Consider the following 23,658-nt stretch of genomic DNA (forward strand, 5'->3'; position numbering starts at 1 on the left):
TCAAGAGAAAATTACAATAAATTAGTTACAGGTTGATTGGCTTTTATTTGTAATTTATTAATGTGGGCAGTCTTCAGTTTACAAACCAGAATGAGAGCTCTTGCTGGGAAATAGCAGAACAGTGGATTTTGTATGTTGAAAACAGAACAATAGAAAATTTCAAAAACCAAATTGGTTTTAATTCCAGGTTTCGTCCAGGTTACGTATTTTGTGAGGGATAGAACACAGTGGACTTCCTTATTACACTGATGCAAGTAGACTGCAATCCTGTTTTTAGGAAAAACTCGTTCATTTTTTAATCTGCTTCCTTAAACTTTGTTTCAGTTTGCTTATATTGTTTTGGTTTGACCTGGCTTGCTAATGCAAATGCTGAGTACAAGATAATACCCCTCCCCCTATTTTTTACAGTGAGATTTATTTGACAGGCAGAATGGTGAAAGAGTAAGATCTTACATCTCCTGGTTCTCTCCCCAGATGACTGCAACAACTGGAGCTTGGCTGGTTTAAAGGCAGGAACTCCCCTGTGAGTGGCAGGGACCCAAGTACTTGGGCCATCTTCCATTATGTTACCAGGCACATTAGCAGGAAGCTGGATTAGAAGCAGAACAGCTGGGACTTGAACCAGTGCTCCAATATGGGATGTGAGGTCCAAAGTGGTGGCCTAACCCACAGTGCCACAATGCCTAGCCTGTACCCTCCCCTGATTTTATTTAACAGGAGTATCAATAAGGTGTGCTAGGAAGATCTATAATCTCTCTATCCCTCTCTCTTTTAGCTTGCATCTTCTCTGTTTGTAAATCCTTTTCACTATTCTTCCAACAATTATCTAACATACTTATTCCCTCTTTTTTTCTGGTCTGGTGGTTGTGCTTCCATTCTTGATTTTCATACCACCTTCCGGACTCCCTTGTTGACATGGTAGGTAAGAGATATCTTCTAAAAGTGTAAGTCACGTTCCACTTAAAGCCGTCCCATGGCTTTCTGGTTTACTTGGAGTAAAACCCAATTCTTTCCCATGACTTGAAACATTTTTTTCCCAGAGAACTTTTTGTTGAGAGATTAAGGAACACTATAACAATTCAGAGGAGGGAGCAATTAATTCTGGTTTTAGGGACCTCAGAAAGACTAAATAGAAGGAATAGTGTTTGATTCAGGTCTTAATGAATGAGTAGGATTTTGTTAGGTGAAAATAGGTATTGGGGACTGGGCATTCGGCCTGGGGGTCATGATGCCTGTGTTCCATGTTTGAGTGCCCAGGTTTAGCTTCTGGCTAATCCTGGGGGTTCTTAGTAATGACTCAGGTGCTTGCATTCCTGGCCACAACTGGGGGCTGATTAAGGTCTTTGGGGAGTTGAACCATTGTATAGGAGCTCTCTGTGTGTCTCTCTCAAAAAAAAATCTTTTGAATGAGTGAAAGAAAAAGAAATTATGTACTGAACAGCATTAAAATAGTGCCTGCTATGTGCTAGGCACTGTCATAGTCTTGCTTTCTTTGACAAGTAATGATTAATAAGTGGTGTCTTTGAAAGAAAGTTCCTATTAAAGATCTGGCTTTACTGCAATCTTAATAAATGGTATATACAAGAATAGTTAGGCAATCCTTAGTTGACTTAAAATAACAAGAGGCATTTTAATCACTGGTACGTATGAGACTAGAGCTTGGCATGCATTCCCTACCATTATACATACCTGCTCGGAAAATCTGACTGAATTCAGAAATGAATTTATCTGACAATGCATCAAAGTTGTAGTGTGAGAGTGGCTTTTAAACTTTTTTTTCCCTTTTAATTGGAAAGACAGAGCTTCCATCCACAGGCTCACTCTCCAAATGCCTGCGATTAGCAGGGAGCTGCTATCCATGCCTCCCAGGGTATGAATTGATAGGAAGCTGGAGTCAAGGGCCAGAACTTGGACTCACACCTGAATACTCTGATGTGGGATTGCAGGTATCTTCACTGCTAGGCTAAATACCTGCCCCAACTTAAAAAAAAAAAAAAAAAATTTAAACCAACTGTAGCCTTCTGATGCCAGATTTCATTTTAAAATACCAAACATATCATCAGGAAGATGAAGGATAATCAGCCATATGTGAGGGTCTTCAGAAAGCTAATGGGAAGAGCTGGTGTAATGGGTTAAGCTGCTGCTTGTGACAGTGCATCTCATGTGGGTGTTGGTTCACATCCTGGCTGCTCCTCTTTGAATCCAGCTCCTTGCTAATGACCTCGGAAAGCAGCGAAAGATAACCCAAGTGCTTGAGTCCCTGCTACCAATTTGGGAGACCCGGAAGAAGCTCCTGGCTTTGGCCTGTGCCAGCTCTGGCTGTTGGGAACACTGGAGGAGTGAATAGGCAGATAGATGGAAGATCTTCCTGTCTCTCCTTCTCTCTCTAACTCAGCCTTTCTTTACTAAGATTGGGTTTTTTTTTTTTTTTTTTTTTTTTTTTTTTTTAGATTTACTTATTTATTTGAAAGGCAGAGTTACGGAGAGGCGGTGGAGAGAGGGGGCGACATCTTCCATCTGCTTGTTTACTCTCCCAGCTACAGCCAGAGCTGGGCTGATCTGAGGCCAGGACCTAGGAGGGTTGTTGGAATCTCCCACATGGGTGAAGGATCCAAGGATTTGGGCCATCTTCTACTGCAGTCCTAGGCCATAGCAGAGAGCTGGATCTGAAGTGGAACAGCCGGAACTTGAACTGGTACCCACACGGGATGCCAGCACTGCAGGCAGCAGCTTGACTCACTATGCCACAGCGCTGGCTCCCAAGATCTATTTCTTTTTTATTTAAAAAAAAAGATGGTTATATATAGAGAGATATATATGCTGGTTCACTCCTCAGATGGCTGCAACGGACAAAGCAGGGCCAGTCCGAAGCCAGGAACCAGGAGCTTCTTCCTCGTCTCTCACATGGGTGCAGGGGCCCAAACGCTTAGACCATCTTCCACTGCTTTCCCAGGTACATTAGCAGGGAGTTGGCTTGGAAATGGAGCAGCTGAGACTCCAACTGGCGCCCATGTGGGAAGCCAGCGCTGCAGGTAGTGGCTTAACCTGCTACGCCACAGTGCTGGCCCCTTTGCCTTTCAGATAAGTAAATAAATCTTTTGGGGAAAAAAAGGAAAGCTTATGGGAAAATAGAATTAGAAGATAAGTTTATTTTGATGCAAAATGTTTTTTGTTTAAATCCCTGTATAGTTTTTTTTTTTTTTAAGCTTTATTTATTTATTTGAAAGGCTGAGTTGCAGAGAGAGAGAGAGAGGGAGAAAGAGAGTCTTCCATCTGCTGGTTTACTCCTCAAATGGCTACAACATCTGGAACTGGGCGGATCTGAAGCCAGGATCCAGGAGCTTCATCCAGGCCTCCCATGCCGGTGCAGGGGCCCAAGCACTTAGGCCATCTTCTTCTGCTTTCCCAGGCCATAGCAGAGAGCTAGATAGGAAGTAGAGCAGCCAGGAGTTGAACCAGTGCCCATGTGGGATGCTGGCACTGCAGGCGGCAGCTTTACCCACTGCACCACAGCGCTGGCCCCCTGTGTAGTTTTCTTCCAGCATGCGTTTCCCTCAAACTTTCTGTAGTACCTTTGTATGTACACTTGTTGTATTAGATCATAAAGTTGTTATTAGATCATGAAGTTTTTGCTTATAACTAATTTAGAGCCTGATCTTTGCAAAACTTTTAGCTCAGTAATTAACTAGTTCATATTTTTCTGGAGTTCCTTCACTGACTCAGAATCTTGACTCGGTATGCATTTTGAGGTTTGTGCTAATGCAAATGGGATGGTGGCGTAAAGATGCATCGCTCTCTTGTATAGTCATAATGTGTGTGTGGTAAGACTTTCTGTTGTGGCTGAGGACAGTTGTACTTCTTTGTTTTTAAAGATTTATTTAGTTAGTTGAAATGTAGAGTTAGAGAGGGAGAGATCTTCCATCTGCTGATTCACTCCCCAAATGGCCATAACGGCCAAAGCCTGGATCAGGCTAAAGCCAGGAGCCCTGAACTCCTTCTTGGTCTCCTGCATGGGTGGCAGGAGCCCCAGCACTTGGGCCATCTTCTGCTGCCTTCCCAGACGCATTATCAAGCATCTGGATCAGAAGTAGAGCAGCCAAGACTCATTTGGTGTGTTAGTGGTGTCCCAGGCAATGGCTTAACCTGCAGTGCCACAGTGTGGGCCCTAAAGGCCAATCTTTGTTGAAGCAGACCCTTCACTATTTCTCAGGACTGCAGGGAGAGGGGGTTGCAGAGCCTTTGTGTCCTTTCCGCAGGCCACTCCTCTCAGCACCATTGTGTGGGGTTTTTTGGTTTTATTAGGCAGGCGTGATTGATAATATCATTGGCCTATGGTGAAGGAACCATCTACAGCCCTTCTCCCCTCCCCAGAGGTGGGAAGAGGGGGGTTACAAGGGAGAAGAGGGTGGAACTGAATTCTAGCTCTAATTGTGCTTTGATATTTCTGGTTATCAGACTCCTTCCTGAAGCTGTCTGGGAGCGCCTCAGCCAAGAGTCATCTCATTAGCACACTAGGGATACTCTTGTCTCTCAGGAGATTCCAAGGTTTTTAGCAGCTTTGTACCAGGAGGCTGAGAAAAAACTAGACATTTTTTATTGTACCACAGCCTGTCTCTATTGAGGATATTCTCAGACACTGTGAAAAGGAATGGGTGGATTGAGGCTCATTTGTCCCTAACCCCAGGGGGCAGTGCAGTCCTGTCTGGGCTGGCTTCTCTGAGTGCGTGATGCCTTCTAGGATTACAGTTGTTTGGGTTTAACCTCTCCCTTCGCAACTCACCACACATGTGGCTCTTGCTGTTTCTCCAGTAGTACCTCGGCTCTTACACAGATCTTTCTTCTCTTTGTTTTTGGCTTCTTCTGATTCTTGGCTTTGCTCAGCGTTAAATTGGTGATTTTAAACATCTTACTTTGAAGACCTCTTTTCATTTTCATCAGTAAACTGATCAGCTAATTTTTTGTATTTTTTACTTTTCTTGATTACTTGGGTGTTTGGAGGTGTGCTTATTTCCATCTATCAATAGATTTCCCAGGGAAATTGAAATGCCAGATACTTGACTCCAGGTGGTTTGTATGTTCAGTTGACCCTCAGTGTCTTGTGGGGGGTGGATTATAGGACCCCACGTGGGTACCAGAATCTGCAAATGCTCAAGTCCTTTGTATAAAATGTTATAGATTATATGTATCTAACCTACGTCTTCCCATATCCTTTAAAGTATCTCATTGATCACTTATGCTACCTAATGCAATGGAAGTGCTATCTAGTTACACTGTATTGTTTAGGGAACAATGACAAGAAAAAAACCAGTCTGCACATGGCCCGTACAGATGCCATTTTGACTCCCTATATATTCGCCATCTGAACGTGGTTGAGTCTGCAAATTCAGAAACTGTGGGTATGGAATTAATTAAGTGGCACTCAGAGGTATCCAGTTTCCATGTGTTTCAGTGTTTAGGATATCTCCAGCAACCCACCCACACACTATACAGCAATATGTATGTGAAGAGAACAAAGATAGAGGGAAACTTTGGGGTATATTGAACTCTCTGATTTTCGTGGTGTATACACACACACACACACACACAATTTGGTCTTCTCCATTAAAGTTTTACATAAAGGTGGAAGCCTTTGCCTTGTTCACTGTTGTCTCCAGCACCCACAAACAGCACTAACTGTTGACTGACCCTGGCTCAAATAGTTATATGGTAGAATACTTAGTGTATTTCAAATATTTTTAAGTTTCCTTTTTTTTTTTTTTTTTTACAGTGAACAGAGTATCTGTCAGGCAAGAGCTGCTGTGATGGTTTATGATGATGCCAATAAGAAGTGGGTGCCAGCTGGTGGCTCGACTGGGTTTAGCAGAGTTCACATCTATCACCATACGGGCAACAACACATTCAGAGTGGTGGGCAGGAAGATTCAGGACCATCAGGTAAGGGTCTATTAAAATTCTTAAAGTCTAGTATTTCGGAAGGACGTGATATATTCAGTAAAATAAAGCAGTGCTTTACAAAGTTTTTTGTTTTGTTTTTGTTTTTGTTTTTTTTTTTGACAGGTAGAGTGACAGAAAGGTCTTCCCTCCGTTGGTCCACTCCCCAAATGGCCGCCACAGCCGGCGCCGCGCTGATCCAAAGCTAGGAGCCAGGTGCCCCCCACCCCCATCTCCCACACAGGTGCAGGGGCCCAAGCACCCAGGCAAGCAGGACTGGAAGGGGAGCAACTGGGACTAGAACCCGGTGTCCACACGGGATGCCAGCGCTGCAGGCAAAGGATTAACCAAGTGAGCCATGGTGCTGGCCCCAAGCAGTGCTTTAAAACTCCAGTCAAAGGGGCTGGCACTGTTTCATAGCAGGTAAAGCTTCTGCCTGCAGTGCTGGATCCCATATGGGTGCTGGATTGTCTCACAGCTGCTCCACTTCAGATCCAGCTCTCTGCTATGGCCTGGGAAAGCAGTAGAAGATGGCTTCAGTCCTTGGGCCCCTGCATCTGCGTGGGAGACCTGGAAGAAGCTCCTGGCTTTGGATCAGTGCAGCTCTGGACGTTGTGGCCATCTGGGGCGTGAACCAATGGATGGAAGACTCTAGCTGCCTCTGCCTCTCTGTAACTCTTTCAAATAAATAAAATAAATCTTTAAAAAAAAAAAAGAAAAAGAAAAAGAAAAGAACTCCAATCAGAGAGGTCTCTGAAATGGAACAGTCTTTTCTCCCTGCTCTTTCTACCTTTTGCATGAAGAGTTAGAACTGATCGTACAAAATTATTAATGCAAATTTTCCTATTATAGATCTTCTGACCTAGCTAGTTTTGGAGCCCTAAAGTAAATTTAGGACAAGCAAAAATGAAATACTACATAAGTAACTGATTATATTTTTTGAAAGGAAGGAGTTGGAAGTATTAAATAGTTCTAGAAAATATTTTAAAATTCCTATATGGTAGAAAAATGGTAGGTATTAAGGTGGGTAGAACTGGTAGGCTTTTGCAATTTATGTCTGGGCCGACAACTGAGTTTATGTTAATTCCTGCTCTGGATTATCTGATTACATGATCTATTGGATCAGGAGTAGTAGAGGAAAAGGTAGATAGACTCTTAGTGGCATTAAGTGTCTGATAAAAGCAGCAAGAATTTTATAAATGTAGATTTACAAAATATTTTGGAAAAAAATGTTTTCCCAAGATGTTGGCATCATCAACTGATGCTAAACTCATCCTGGGATGGATGCACTCAGTAAAAAGGTAACAAAATTTCTTCTCCATCCCAGCTGAACTCTTACTGAAAGAAGGTATAACCCCAGGTTTCCACTAGGAAATGTGTTGATGTATTTGTCAACTGATGCTGCAGTAGTCCTGGGTTTTGGTGTATCATGAAAATGATACACTGGCAATAGCTAAGGACTTAGATTTGTCATACTTGCCTATTTGGGTCCATGAACATTTGAAACTGATACCTCTGAAAACCATTGGGAATCTTAGAGAGGCTGCACCTCATAAAAAGTGGACTAACAAGGGCTTGGCGCTGTGCTATAGCAGGTTAAGCCACTGCATGCAGTGCCACATCCCATATGAGTGCCAATTCGCATCCTAGCTACTCCACTTCCCATCTAGCTCCCTGCTAATGTGCCTGGGAAGGCAACTGAAGAGGGCCCAAGTGCTTGGTCCCCTGCACCCAGATGAGAGACCTGCAATAAGCTTCTGGCTCCTGGCTTCAGACTAGCCAGCTCTAGCCATTGCAACTACCTGGAGAGTGAACCAGCAGATGGAAGATCTCTCTCTCTCTCTAACTCTGACTTTCAAATAAATAAATCTTAAAAGACTAAGATAAATCTTCCTGTTGGGACAGGGAGGCAAAATAAGTTTGTTTCTGTCTGAGTTGGTTTAGATTCTTAACTAAGAAGCGGAAAAATCCAACTTCACATATATAGCTTCAGACAAGAAATTAACAAACACCAGTTATAGGCTGGTAAAACCGTAGAAGCACCTGGCAAAAACCAATAAAGTGCTGCTCTGGAAGGAATCCTTCACAGCTGTGAATCAGGCTGCAGAAGGTAATTCAGCAAATTTACTCATATAATACAAACTGACCCTGCCTGCCCCTTTCTGTCTTCTTTGTCTCTGCCCTCCACCCTCGCACTCTTCTTTCTGCCCCTAGCCTCCTCCCTTTGTTGCTCTGTGTTTGTTTACTGCTGTGTTGCTCAGCCTTCCTCTGGTCTCCAGCGTCTCTATGTGAGCAGCCCTTCTGTCCCCTTGGGAGACCAGGTGGTGCTCTGTGCTCTCTTCCACTTTGTCTGTGGTGTGTGAGACGAGAGACAAAGCAAATGCTCCCTAGGATTCTGTTGTAGAGAAAACAATGAAAACAACGCAGAACTTTTTAGAAATTTTTGAATGTTCTTAATGCAACATCCCAAATTTGGTAAAATTGGTGAATTAGTCATTTGAAAGTACTGATGAATAATCCTAAATTATGTTGACAAAGGATCAATGACTGTTTAAAGATACTTAGAAGAAATTTGTTTAAGCTAGGACATTACCATATGAAACACTTAACATTTTTATTCATAGGAGAATTTACCTTTCCTCTGACTCTTAGATTTTTTTTTTTTTTAAGATTTTTTTATTTATTTGAAAGTCAGAGCTACATAGAGAGACAAGGAGAGGCAGAGAGAGAGAGAGGTCTTCCATCCTCTGGTTCACTCCCCAGATGGCCGCAATGGCCAGAGCTGTGCCAGTCTGAAGCCAGGAGCTTTTTCCAAGTATCCCATGCAGGTGCAAGGGTCCAAGCACTTGGGCCATCTTCTACTGCTTTCCCAGGATATACAGAGAGCTGAATCAGAAGTGGAGCAGCTGGGACCCAAACTAGTGCTCATATGGGATGCTGGCACTGGGGGCAGCAGCTTTACCTGCTATACCACAGCACCAGCTCCTGACTCCTAGATTTTGACAAATAGAGGTTTGGAAATTTAAAATCTCCCTTCTAAATAATTTGTAGCACTAAGATGAAATCATTATGAAGGTTAGAAAATATTTAGAAAGAAAATACTTGGACTTGAGTTTAAGATATTATGTAGAAACGGTGAGCAGAGGCTGGTGTTGTGGTGCAGCAGCTTGTGACACCGGCATCCCATATCAGAGTACTGGTTCATATCCCTGCTGCTGCTGCTGCTGCTGCTGCTTTTTCAGGCCATTGGCAGGGAGCTGGATTGGAAGTAGAGCATCTGGGATGTGAACAGCTAACTCCTCCACTCCTGATCTCTGCTGACCGTGCCTAGGAAAGCAGCAGAAGATGCTGAAGTACTTGAACCCCTTCAACCTCCATGGGAGACCTGTATGAGTTCCTGGCTTCACTGGCCCAGATCTGACTGTGGTGGCCATCTGGGGAGTAAACCAGTGAATGCAATTTTTCTCTCCTGTTCCCCCTCCTTAACCATGCACACACCACCCCCCCAGTTCTGTCTTTCAAATAAGTAAATCTTTAATAAAAAGAAAAAAGAAACCTGTGGAGCATCTACCCTATCCTTAGATGGGTAAGTCTTAACTCCAAATAGTAGAAGAAAAATGAAAAGTAATAAACTTAACCCAAAGAAAGCAGAAGAAAATACTAAAAATAAATGGAAATCATTAATACAAAAAACTGAATCAAATCAAGCAGGCAGAATTTTTAAAAAAGTAAAAAAAATAAGCAATATTAAGAATGAGAGGCCAGCACCGCGGCTCACTAGGCTAATCCTCTACCTGTGGTGCCAGCACCCCGGGTTCTAGTCCCGGTTGGGGCACTGGTTCTGTCCCGGTTGCTCTTCTTCCAGTCTAGCTCCCTGCTGTGGCCCGGGAAGGCAGTGGAGGATGGCCCAGGTCCTTGGGCCCTGCGCCCCACATGGGAGACCAAGAGGAAACACCTGGCTCCTGGCTTCAGATCGGCGCAGCGTGCCGGCCTGGCAACCATTTGGGGGGTGAACCAATGGAAAAGGAAGACCTTTCTCTCTGTCTAACTCTGCCTGTCAAAAAAAAATAAATAAATAAAGAGAGAGAGAAAAGAATATAACTATAATTACAAAAAGGAAATACAAAATAACCAAATATTATGAAAAATTTTATGCCAGAGAATGGGCTATTTTATTGGGGGAAAAAACCAAAAACTACTTTTTTAAGACTGATAGAAAAGTAGAAAAACAGACCTACAATCATAAAATAAGTCAGTAGTTAATGATCTATCCCCAAAGTTTAATTTTTTAAAGATCTGTTTATTTATTTGGAAGGCAAGAGTGATAGAAAGAGGGAGAGAGATAGCTTCTTCAGCTAGTTTACTCTCCAAATCAGTTGAGACTAGGCTGGGCCAAAGCCAGGAGCCCGGAACTCCATCTGATTCTCCCACATAGGTGACAAGAACCCAAGTATTTGGGCCATCATCTGCTGCCTCCCAGTTGCAGTAGCAGGAAACTGGACCATAAGTGTGGAGTAGCAGGGACTCCAACCAGTACTCCACTATGCCATGCTGGCTTCCAGGTGGTGGTTTAACCTGCTGTCCCACAATACTTGCCCCAGAAAATATACTTTTTGAAGAAACTACTTAAATAAAAGACAGTATTCCTAAGAATAAGTAATAGATAATTGGTTTAATCTCATTCCAGGGTACATTATTGTATTTCTTAATGGTACCAATTAGTTCTAAGTGGAAACACATCATTACAGTTTACGGTAAACATTTAAAACTTCTGTGGTAAGGGCTATGTTAAAAATTTACCCATCATTGATTTGTAAAATTGAGTATGTACAAGTTATGTACATAACATATCCCTGTGTACCATTTATTAAAAGTGCTTATTATATTCTAGGCACTATGCTTAGGGTTTTTTTTTTTTTTTTTTTTTTTTGAGATGGGCAGAGTTATAGACAGTGAGAGAGGCAGACATAGAGAAAGGTCTTCCTTCCATTGGTTCACCCCCTAAATGGCTGCTACGGTTGGTGCGCTGCGCTGATCCGAAGCCAGGAGCCAGGTGCTTCCTCCTGGTCTCCCATGTGGGTGCAGGGCCCAAGCACCTGGGCCATCCTCCACTGCCTTCCCGGGCCACAGAAGAGAGCAGTTCTGGAAGAGGAGCAACCGGGACAGAATCCGGCGCCCCAACCGGGACTAGAACCCGGGGTGCCCGTGCTGCAGGCGGAGAATTAGCCTAGTGAGCTGCGGTACTGGCTTTTTTTGTTTTGTTTTGCTTAGGTTTTATATAGAGAATAAAGTTCTTGACTTTGAAAGAAAGATACAGTAAGAAATATGAATGTTAAACATAAGAGCAAAGAGGTACTCTTAAATGTTTCAGTTGTGAATGTAAATCATAGTACAGTGAGGGCTTGAAAAAATCATCAGTTTGTTGAGAAGATACAGCAAAGGGTCATGGATGACTTTGTAGGCAAGATAATATTGAGGCCAGCGCCGCGGCTCACTAGGCTAATCCTCCACCTTGCAGCGCCGGCACACCGGGTTCTAGTCCCGGTCGGGGCGCCGGATTCTGTCCCGGTTGCCCCTCTTCCAGGCCAGCTCTCTGCTGTGGCCAGGGAGTGCAGTGGAGGATGGCCTAAGTACTTGGGCCCTGCACCCCATGGGAAACCAGGAGAAGCACCTGGCTGCTGCCATCGGATCAGCACGGTGCGCCAGCCGCGGTGGCCATTGGAAGGTGAACCAACGGCAAAAAGGAAGACCTTTGTCTCTGTCGCTCTCTCTCTCACTGTCCACTCTGCCTGTCAAAAAATAAAATAAAATAAATTTTAAAAAAAGATAATATTGAGCTGAGTCACAAGGAACAGTAGGTTTTTACTGCATGGTTTACACTGGTATTGTCAGTCTAAAAATGGACAGGCTTGTGAGATAGAACATCACAACCCACCTAGAATCAGGCACAGAATTTAGCATGTGATGAAGTCCACACCTGACAACACACTTAGTGAATGGCCCAAAGTAGATATTATTAAGTGAAAATAGTTTCCTGATTATTAAAACTCTTAATGATTTACAATATTGTCTGTTCTTGAAAGAGTTGATTCAAATTTAAAAGTTTTGCATATTGGAAAAAGTGATTCAATCATTTATATATATATATATATATATAAAAGATTATTTTACTTGAAAGAGCTACAGAGAGAAGAGAGAGTCAGTCTTCCATCTGCTGGTTCTCTCCCCAAATGTCCACTGTGGGTGTAGGGGCCCAAAGCCCTGGGCCATCTTCCAGTGCCCTCCCAGGAGCATTAGCAGGGAGCTGGATCAGAAGTGGAGCAGCCAGGACTGAAACTGGTGCCCATAGGGGATGCCAGTGCTGCAGGTGGTGGCCTCACCCACCATGCTATAGCGTTGGGCCCTGTATATTTTGGATTCTAGTATTATTTTCCTCAACTTCGTATAAATTCTGTTAATGAGCAGTTGTAAAAGTAAATGTAAAACATCTTGATTTACCTTAAGATAAGCTTTATAATAATCCAATAATGGTCAGTTCCAGTTGCTGTGCGTTTCTAGTAGCTAAGGATTTGTAACTCCACCCCAATGTTTATAAAAACCACATCATAAAGGGTCATATCTTCTTGTTATGGCAAAAGATATATATCATCAAATTTGCCATTTTAACTAGTTTTAAATGTACAGTTCTGAGGCATTAAGTACATTCATAATGTTATGCAACTATCACTGTCATTCATTTCCAAAACTTTTTCATCACCTCAAAGTGAAACTCTGTACCTATTAAGCCATAACCTCTCTTTTTCCCTCCTCTCAGCCCTGGTGGCCACTATTTTATTTTCTGTCTCTATGAACTTTACTATTACAGGTGTTTCATATAAATGGAATAATAAAATATTTGTTCTTTTGTGTCGGGTTTATTTTATATAACATGGCTTGAAGAGGTCACCATATTTTAAATATCAAGTTGGGGTATTGGTGAATGAAGTAATCTAGATATAGCCCCTCTCTGAGAACTAAAACAATTGGACAGAATGGTGAGAAGGAAAAAATAAAATCTATTTGGGGAGTTTATATGGCAGTGAAGAATTACTGGCCCACAGTTGGGAAGCGAGAGAAGTGAGCCCAGCTTTGGGCCTCTTTTTTACTTGGAGGCATGTGTAAGTTTTAAAGAGGGGGCCTGAGAAGCTGAGGAGAACATTTGAGGTATTTGTGGGACTCATAAAGCAGAAATCAGAATTTAGGGCTTGGCAGTGAAGGGGAAAATAATAGTAGGTAACTCCTGTAGGGGACCCAGGAATCTAATACCAGAAGGAATTTTGATTTAGAATTAGACTGGGTTTTACAGACACTGAATCACAGCCTTTTATTGTTGTAGTCACTATGTACATTCAGGCCATTTGAATTTGTTAGTTTTGTGAACTACTTGCCAGAAGCAAATGTAAATGTCTCTGGAAAAATTGAACAGACCAACGGGAGAATCTAGTGAGTGGAATTATCTGAAATGACGGCAGTTAACAACTGCAGTGATAGATGGGTTTTACACAAATTAGAAACAGTTTAAAAGAATTAGTGAATGGAAATAGGTCAGACTGGAGCTGAGATACCAAAGAAACAGAGGGGCATTTTAGAAACATGAGGAATACAGTGAAAAACTATAGTACAGGAATAATTGCAGTACCAGGACGAGAGGAGAGAATGGGATAGAAGCAGTCAGTAACTGAAGAAATGATCATTAAAACTTTTAAACTGATGTAACAACATCAACTTAGAAGTGAAATAAAGGATTAAATAGGGTAAACAAAACCATACATAAATTCAACTTATTAAGTCACTACAAGCTTAATAGAAGTGAAACCCTTAAGAACAGTCTGTGGAAAAAAAAAAAGAATGTTAAAGAAGCAACATTTGGGGCTGGTGCTGTGCCTGCAGTGCTGGCATCCCATGTGAGCGTCAGTTTGAGTCCCAGCTGCTCTACTTACGATCCAGCTCTCAGCTATGGTCTGGGAAAGCAGTGAAAGATGGCCCAAGTGTTAGGTCCCTGTACCTATTTTGAGACCCGGAAGAAGCTCCTGGCTGCAGATCGGCACACCTCTAGCTGTTGCAGCCATCTGGGGAGTGAACCAGCGAATGGAAGACCTCTGTCTCTCTGTAACTCTGCCTTTCAAAAAAAAAAAAAAAAAAAGCAACAGTTAGGAGAACTCACTAGAACCAACCAAAGTTAGAAGGCAGTGTATTTCAAAATACTGGGAGAAAATAAATGGACCACTTAGAATTCCATATCTACCAGCTGGCATTGTGGCACAGTGTGTTAAGCCGCTGCCTGTGACAACAGTATTCTATATGAATATCAGTTCCAGTCCCAGGTCCTTCACTGCTAATGGCCTGAGAAAGCAGCAGAAGGTGGCCCAAATGCTTGGGCTGTTGCTAACCATGTGGGAGACCCAGATAGAGTGCCATGCTCCTGCCTTTGGCCTGGCCCAGTGCCAGCTGTTGCAGCCATCTGGGGAGTGAACCAGAGGGTGGAGGACCTGTCTGTCTCTCCCATCTCTCTCTAATTCTGCCCTTTCAAATAAATAAATACTTTTTTAAAAAGAAATATGTCAAGTATTTCAAAACTGAACATATGCTTCGTCATAAAGCAAGTATCAGGAGGATTTAAAGGATTGAAATCAAAGTTAGTTTTCTGGCTACAACAGAATTAATATGGAAAAAGCTAGCTAGACAAACCCATAGGTTTAAAAGTTAAGAAATACCTTTGTGAATTACCCGGCACGGTGGCTCACTAGGCTAATCCTCCACCTGCGGCGCCGGCACCCCGGGTTCTAGTCCCGGTTGGGGCGCCGGATTCTGTCCCGGTTGCCCCTCTTCCAGGCCAGCTCTCTGCTGTGGCCCGGGAGGGCAGTGGAGGATGGCCCAAGTGCTTGGGCCCTGCACCCGCATGGGAGACCAGGAGAAGCACCTGGCTCCTGGCTTCGGATCAGCGCAGCGCGCCGGCCGTAGCAGCCATTTGGAGGGTGAACCAACGGAAAAGGAAGACCTTTCTCTCTGTCTCTCTCTCTCTAATTCTACCTGTCAAAAAAAAAAGAAAAGAAAAGAAGAGAAAAATACCTTTGTGAATAGCCCATAGGTCAAAGACAAAAATCACAATGAAATTAGAAAAATTTGTTGAGCTGAAAGATGATAAACATGGTACATTACCAACACTAGTACAATGCAGATAAAACTGTTCTCAATGTGAAATTGACAGAACATTTTTATATTAGAAAAAAGTATTTATGACTTCTCAGCCTGAGCATTCATCTCAAGACATTAAAGCCAAGTAAAATAGGAGGATTAATAAGAAAGGTAAGAGTATAAATTAATGCTGTAGAAAGCAAACACACTAAGGGTTGTTTGCTCCTAAGAGGGACTGCTAAAGAAAAAAGACATTGATAACCATTATTAAGAATGCAGGGACATAACTACAGATTTTTAGTCATTAAAGTAACTAAAATGGGTATTTTCAGGAGAAAATCCTTAGGACAGGTGACTCTACTGATGCGGTTTGTTTTTATTATTTTTTTTTATTTATTTATTTTTTGACAGGCAGAGTGGATAGTGAGAGAGAGACAGAGAGAAAGGTCTTCCTTTGCCGTTGGTTCACCCTCCAATGGTTGCTGCGGCCGGCGCATCACGCTGATCCGAAGCCAGGAGCCAGGTGCTTTTCCTGGTCTCCCATGCGGGTGCAGGGCCCAAGCACTTGGGCCATCCTCCACTGTACTCCCGGGCCACAGCAGAGAGCTGGCCTGGAAGAGGGGCAACCGGGACAGAATCCGGCGCCCCAACCGGAACTAGAACCCGGTGTGCTGGCGCCGCAAGGCAGAGGATTAGCCTGTTAAGCCACGGCGCCGGCCTGCGGTTTGTTTTTGAACCAACTTTTAATGAAGAAATAATACCAAATTACTTAGTTCTTCCCAGAGAATACAAAAAGATGATCAGTTTCCAATTCATTTTAAGTTCAGCATTACTTTTATATCAGAAACTGACACAAATACACTAGAAAGGAAGTTATGGTTTGATCTCGCTCATGAAAATAGATGAAGAATTCCTAGAGTAATAGCAAAAATCTAAGAATGTATAAAAATTGATAATATGACATTTACTTAAAAATTTATGGACAAAGCCAGCGCCATGGCTCACTTGACTATTCTTCTGCCTGTGGCGCCGGCACCCTGGGTTCTAGTCCCGGTTGGGGCCCCGGATTCTGTCCTGGTTGCTCCTCTTCCAGTCCAGCTCTCTGTTGTGGCCCAGGAAGGTAGTGGAGGATGGCCCAAGTGCTTGGGCCCTGCACCCACATGGGAGACCAGGAGGAAGCTCCTGCCTCCTGGCTTCGAATCAGCGCAGCACGCCGGCCGTAGCGGCCATTTGGGGGGTGAACCAACGGAAAAGGAAGACCTTTCTCTCTCTCTCTCTCTCTCTCTCTCTCTCACACACCCACCCTCACTCTCACTCTCACTCTCACTCTCACTGTCTAACTCTGCCTGTCAAAAATTTATGGACATAGACTTTAAAAGTAAACTAATTTTGGGGGCTGGTGCTGTGGCGTTGCGGGTAAAAGCCTCTGCCTGCAATGCTGCCATTTTATACGGGCGCTGGTCCACTTCCGATCCAGCTCTCTGCTATGGCCTGGGAAAGCAGTAGATGCCCCAAGTCCTTGGGCCCCTGCATCCACATGGGAGACCAGGAAGAAGCTCCTGGCTCCTGGCTTTGGATCAGTGCACCCCTGGCCGTTGCAGCCATCTGGGGAGTAAACCAGCAGATGGAAGACTTTTCTCTCTCTATCTCTCTCTATATTTCTCTCTCTCTCTCTGTCTCTCTCCTTCCCTCCCTCCATCCCTCCCTCCCCCCTTCTCTCTCTGTGTAACTCTGAGTTTCAAATAAAAGTTTTAAAAAAGTAAATTAATTTTGATGCATAAAAACTAAAATCCATGTATATGAAGATATTCAAATGGTTCATGTAAAGCACATATTATGAGAAAAAGATGCATGGATTTTAAAAAAAACAATTTTAAACTTTTAAAGTTTTGTTTTAATTTTTAACAAATTCAGTGTAATTTGTAAATAGAATTCTAAGAAATGTATGGATTCTTGATATTGCTCATACACAAGGACTAGGGTTCTATATCCTAGAAATGTAAGGTTGGTTTAATAGCAGAAAGTGTGTTAGAGTAATTCCCCACATATAAAGAGAAAAAACAGATAGTCATCTCAAGATATGATGAAAGGCACCTGATAAAGTGCAGTCATGGTGAAAACCCTTAGGTGTTGGGGAACAATAAGGTGCTTTCCCTGTCAGATAAAAGGTATCTATAGATATACTAAAATGAAAGGTAGTATTTATTTCATGGTGAAATCCAGAAAGCTTTCTCTCTAAGATCGGGTAAATGTCATAGATACTTGGATACCTGATAGCACCTCTTCAACATTGGATTGTAATTCTTTGCCATTGAGTAAAGGTAAAATATAAAAGAAGATACACAATGTACAAGAATTCAGGTGGAAGAAATAAAGCTGTCAGTTGCAGATGACATGGCTGTGTATTTAGGGGAAAAACCTGGATGTAAATTACTAGGAATAGTAGAACTTGGGAACAGTTAAAATTAGCAAATTGTTAAATTAATAGGCTAGAGGTTTTTTATTCGTATTTAAAAGATTTATTTACTTGAAACGCAAAGTTATAGAGAGGCAGAGACAGAGAAAGAGAGATCTTCCATCCATTGGTTCACTCCACAAATGGCTGCAACAGCCAGTACAGGGCCAGGCTGCAGCCAAGAGCCAGGAGCTTCTTCCAGGTCTCCCATGTGGTTGCAGGGACCTAAGCACTTGGGCCATCTTCTGCTGCTTACCCAGGCACATTAGCAGGGATCTGGATCCCAAGTGGAGCAACTGGTGTTCATATGGGAAGCCTGCTTCACAGGTGGCGGCTTAACCCACAATTTCACATTGCTGGCTCCATTAGGTTAGAGTTAATAAGAGTTTAGCAAGGCTGTTTCTGAGTATATTGTCATGATGGAGAAATAATTAATTGTCATCAGAGAAAATAAAAGTTTAAAAAAATCATTCTGTTTATAACAGCCAGAAAAATTTATCAAATACCTAACAAATCTGATTAAAGGACCTCTGCATAGCCAGCCATAAAGCATTGAATAAATCTAAATTCAAGGTGGTATATTATATTCATGCATTAAAAAATAGTTTTATAATTTGTTTTCCTAAGATTGACTTTTTTTAAAAAAAAGATTTATTTATTTATTTGAAAAGCAGAGTTACAGAGAGGCAGAGAGAGAGAGACAAAGTATTCCATCTGCTGGTTTATTCACCAAATGGTCACAATGGCAGGAGCTGTGCCCATTCGAAGCCAGGAGCCAAGAGCTTCCTCCAAGTCTCCCACGTGGGTGCAGGGGCCCAAGGACCCTGGGCCATCTTGTACTGCTTTCCCGGGCCATAGCAGAGAGCTGGATTGGAAGTGGAGCAGCCAGGACTGAAACCAGCGCCCATGTGGGATGCCAGCATTGCAGGCGGCAGCTTTACCCCACTAAGCCACAGCGCCAGATTGACTTTTTAAAAAGATTTACTTATTTTATTTGGAAGGCAGAGTTACAAAGAGAGAGGGAGAGACAGAGAGATCTTCTATTTGCTGATTCACTTCCCAAATGGCTGCAACCGGCAAGACTGGGCCATCTTCTGCTGCTTTCCCAGATACATAGTAGGGAGCTGGATCTAAAGTAAAGCAGCTGGGATTCAAATCACCACCCATACATAGTATGCCAGTGTTGCAGGTGATGAAAGAACAAAATAGAATATACTGTAGTGGCTGTTGAGACTTAGAATAAAGCTAATATATTGTAGTGTTGGCAGAAAGGTAGGCTTTTGGCCAGGACGACAGAAACAGTCATACATACATTTAATTTATGAAAAGAGGTAAACCTGCAGCACTGTTAATAGCTGGTGCTGGATCAGTTGGGCAACCATATTGAGACAAATAGGAAACTTGCTGTATCTCACATCATAGGAATAAATCAAATCCAGTTAAATTGGAGATGTAAACGTGAAAGGTAAAATAATAAAGCTTTTGGAAAGTAATATGGGGTAATATTTAATGACCTTGGGATTGAGAAATATTTCTTAAACTGGACAGAAAAAGCGTTAAATGTAGTGGAAAAGATTGCGAATTTGAATTAAATGAAGAACTATGTTGAGGATGCCATTATCAGTGAAAAAAGGCTAGTCATGGAATGAGAAAGATGTCTGCAAAACAGATGATGAGCAGTGGGATCGTATCCAGGATATATAAAAGGCTCTTACAGATCTATGAATAAAAACTTGGACAATTCAGGGAAGAATGGGCAAGAGATATATTTTAAGGAGATATTTACAAAAGAAGTTATGCAGATACTCAATAAAAAGTGAAGGAAGTGTTAAACCTCAAGAGTAATCAAGGAAATGCAAACTGGTGTCACATCCACCAGAACTGCTAACACAAGACCAGTCCTACCAGTTGTGATGGTGCAAATAGGTGGAGCAGTGCAGGCTATTGGATACTGCTGTGGAAATATAAAATGATAGAACCAGTTTAGAAAGCTATTTGGAGTTGCCTACTTAAGTTGAACATAAATATGATCTGTGATAGTTCTCCTCCTGGATATAAGCCCAGCAAAATGTGTGCCTATGGTTATCAAAAGACATTTTAATAGGATGTTCTTATCATCACTATTTGTAATAGCCCCAAACTGCAAATAATCCAGATGTTCATTAATGGGAGAATGGGTAAATAAGCACAATTTATATAAAGAAATCCACAGAGCAGTGAAAATGAAGAAACCGAACTATATGCAGTGGGTGGCTGTCATGAACATAATTCTGAGGAAAAGAGGACAGATATGTTATAGTACATATTTTATAACTACACATATATAAAATTTAGAAACCTGCAAATTTATGATATTAGAAGTATGGCTAGTACCTTGTGAGATGGCAGGAGCTAAGGGAAGGGCTTCTAATGTTCTATTTCTTGTTTAGGTATTGGCTGTATGGAATATTCACTAAGTTACGTACTAAATCATGTACTTTTTATTGATGTAGTACTTAAACACTTAAAATATATGTCACGAGGGATATGAATTTTGTTGTGCCTCTTTACAGTGTTAAGGCACACTTTTTTTTCTTAAAGATTTATTTATTTGAAAGAAGTGACAGAGTGGAGGTGGGAGAGAGAGAGAGACCCCCCAAGACTTTCCATCTGCTAGTTCACTCCTCAAATGGCTACCACAGCCAGGTCTGGACCAGGCTAAAACAGAGCAGGAAACTCCATTCTGGTGTTCCATGTGGGTGGCAGGGACTCAAGTATGTGGGTGTACTGTGCTGCCGCCTTCTGCGCTTTAGCAAGAAGCTGGATCTGAAGTGAAGCAGCCTGGACTCCAAATCAGCACTCTGATATGGAAAGCCAATGTTGTAAGTGGCTCCCTAACCTGCTGTGCCACAACACTAGCGTCAAGGCAGATCTTTGTAAATATCAGACAGTGTAACTTCCCTTGGACTGATATTTACGTGGGCTAGTCTTTGCCCTAGGTAATTGTTCTAATCATTTTTATCCAGATCTGTTGTGAACACTTTTGAATGAAGACAGACAGACACACACACACGATTTGTTGACTTCTTTGATTTTGCCAAGTACTAGCTTGACTTTATAAACAATTATTGTCTTTTAGGTTGTGATAAATTGTGCCATTCCTAAAGGGTTGAAGTACAATCAAGCTACACAGACCTTCCACCAGTGGCGAGATGCTAGACAGGTGTATGGTCTCAACTTTGGCAGCAAAGAGGATGCCAATGTCTTCGCAAGTGCCATGATGCATGCCTTAGAAGTATTAAATTCACAAGAAACAGGTAAAGTGTCCACGGTTTACTTGTATTCTTGAAGTGAAGTGCCATGTATATGTTAAAGCAAATTATTTGACCAATTTGTAAATATTCATATATTTAAAGTGATTTTTGAATTTGTTATTTTCTACAAAAATATGAACTTCTGTTTGTTGATAATGAACGTGTAGTCTAAAAGGATGATTCTATGAGTTAGTATAGTAATTTTTGTTTCTATCATTTGAAGTTATTTGATTGTATTCTTCCTGCTCTAGAAACTCAAATTTTGTTATAAGGATGTGAGGCCCTGAGAAGATACAGTGGATAGGAATTAGAGATATTTATTCTCTTACTTTTTATTAAGAAACACATTTTTCAAGCCATTACTGAGCCCATGGACTTCAAACAGGACTCCATCTCTTCCCTAATACTTAAAAATTTGATTCTAAAAGTTGTTAGACGATTTTAGGAGCTCCCTCAGGTGGATGAGCCATGAATTGCCTTTCCGACACTTCCTGTTCATTACAGATGTAGAAATAATTTACTTTAAACAAGCAAACCAGCATTTAAAACTATATATGTGCCAGGGATAAATTCTGTTTTGTCTTGGTTTAGAAGATAGGAAACACATCTATGTGTGGTTATTTCTTTGAAGATACAGATTTTATAATCAGAAAATAAATGTTACATAAAAAATTATATCAGTAATGCAAACACAATTGGCTTTGCCTGTATTGTGCATTGTGTAATGATTTTAATGATATGTGTGCTGTTAACAAAGTTTATTAATATATTTTAAGATGAAAAACTTAAAGTTAGATGAAAATTTGACATTTCATTGATGGTATAGAATTTCAAAATCTGGTATAAAGTATGTTAAATTATATTTATACTGTGTCCTACACTAAAAAGAATTGAACCATCTAGTTCATGTATTAGTCTATTTCAAATATGAATGTCAGAGCAAGAAGACATTTTGGGCTCCTGCAGAAACTTATGCTGTTAGTTCTATAGATATTTTCTATTAGATCTTTTTTGAGAAAATGAATATGTATAAATAACTTGTATATGGTTTTCATATTTAATATCTTTTGAAAAAATAAGCCATTGGGACTTCTGATTTGTCTCTGTAAGTCTAGAAAATAGCATAGGAAGATCTGTGCAGTCTTGAATGTAGATATCTAAGTCACTGTGTTTTTCTAGAGGGTATACATATTATATTGACATTCTGTTTTAAGTATACAACTTCTTTTCACCTTAGTTTTACTATAGAGAAAAACTAGAATTGTGGTTCTTAAAATCTTATTAAATAAATGAATTACATCACAAATAAGGAACCACATTTTGGCAAGTATTACATTTGTCTTCCCTGTGTTTGGAGCAAACTATCAATATTTTTATTTTTATACCTTCAAAGGAATATCCAGTGATACTTGAAACTGAATGTTACTTTAAAGTAATTAAACTTACTGTTCATCTTGTCAATTTTTTAATCTAATGTAAAGGACAATTTTTGTCAGGGAATAGTCATATAGTTAAGCATTTATGAATTCATTTTTTTTCCTTCTGATCTTAATCTTTTGACATTGGGTCTTAATGTGGAATTGCATTCTCTGTTTTAAAGTAATGAGCATTAAGATGTATTGTTCCACATTACAGGAAGTTTGGTAAATAGGAAAATCACTCATCAGTCCACTAGCTACACTAGCGTTTCGGGTTCTATTTTCTTTTGTCTGCCACCACCTCAATGGTAATTGGCTGGGGAAGGAGAGAATGGTAGATGTAGTTGGTCCATCATATCTATCACCAGGCACTGGAAACCCAAGTCACTGGCAGAGAAATTTTTGCATCTGTATATTTTTCTTCAGTGAAAACAAAGCATTAAAATGGCGTATGTAAATAGATTTATTTAGGAAATTATTGTTTTCATAGATTACTGTGGTTAAATACTAATTTCTGATTGTTGATGGCATTAGTTGAAAGTGGAAGCTCAGGAGGAGGTAGATGTTAGGACTCAGGAATACCTTCAGGAAAGGGTGTAATTTCTTGCGCAGATCACTAATGTAGGGTAGGCGTACTCTCTCCCTTTATTATTACGTGGGCCCCTCCCATCCACCTAGACAAACATTCCCAAAAATGTCAGCTCTCAGCTTGACCATATCTCCCCCTGCCAAAACTGTTGGCTGTGAACCCACAGCCAGTTTCCTGCTGAAACCATCTACTGTCTTTCTGCCAAAATCAAGTCAAGAAAGCTTTTGTGTCCACTTCCATCAGCAAACATTAGCTTAATAAAATTCATGAAGGTAAAGCAACTATATAGATTAGATCTTGCCTGTTTCTTACTGTTTTACCACTCTTTGAAACAATTTTAACGCATTTTTTTATTCGACAGTAATGTCAGTATTGTGCATTGTCACTAATCATTTTTGGTGATTTTCGGATTTTAAAGTTAGAGATGCTTTTTCAAACAAAATCTTTTGCAGAAGTTCAGTGTGTAAATGACAAAAAGAAAAAAATAAAAGCAGCTTTTTGGATTAATGTGGGTGTTGGGGGCCCACAGCCACTGACGCACCCATGTGATTCTTCAGAGCAGGGTTTGAAAATTACTAACCCATGTTTCTTGCCAACTCCGGTAATCATGCAATTCTCTCTTCCTCTCCCCTCAACCTGCGCCCAAATCCTCACACACATTTTTAAATGGAGAAAAAACAGCTTTCTTTGGGGGTAGTCACACTGACCTTTAGAAGGTGCTTGAATGTGTTTAATATTTCCAGTTTTTTATGAAAGAGTGGGTGGCAGGAATGTTTTCCCTTATTTTGTTTTTAACTTG

At 41.2% G+C, this 23,658-nt stretch overlaps 1 protein-coding gene across 1 annotated transcript in view; it reads left to right on the plus strand.

The window, feature by feature from the left end:
- The window catches only part of ENAH (ENAH actin regulator), a 165,971-nt gene that overhangs the window by 82,122 nt on the left and 60,191 nt on the right, over positions 1-23,658 (plus strand). The window contains 2 exon segments of the mRNA XM_062210482.1: positions 5,768-5,933; positions 20,678-20,855. Coding sequence (XP_062066466.1) covers positions 5,768-5,933; positions 20,678-20,855 — 344 coding nt within the window.

The sequence above is a fragment of the Lepus europaeus genome, chromosome 14 (assembly GCF_033115175.1).
Source record: "Lepus europaeus isolate LE1 chromosome 14, mLepTim1.pri, whole genome shotgun sequence".
Taxonomy (NCBI): domain Eukaryota; kingdom Metazoa; phylum Chordata; class Mammalia; order Lagomorpha; family Leporidae; genus Lepus; species Lepus europaeus.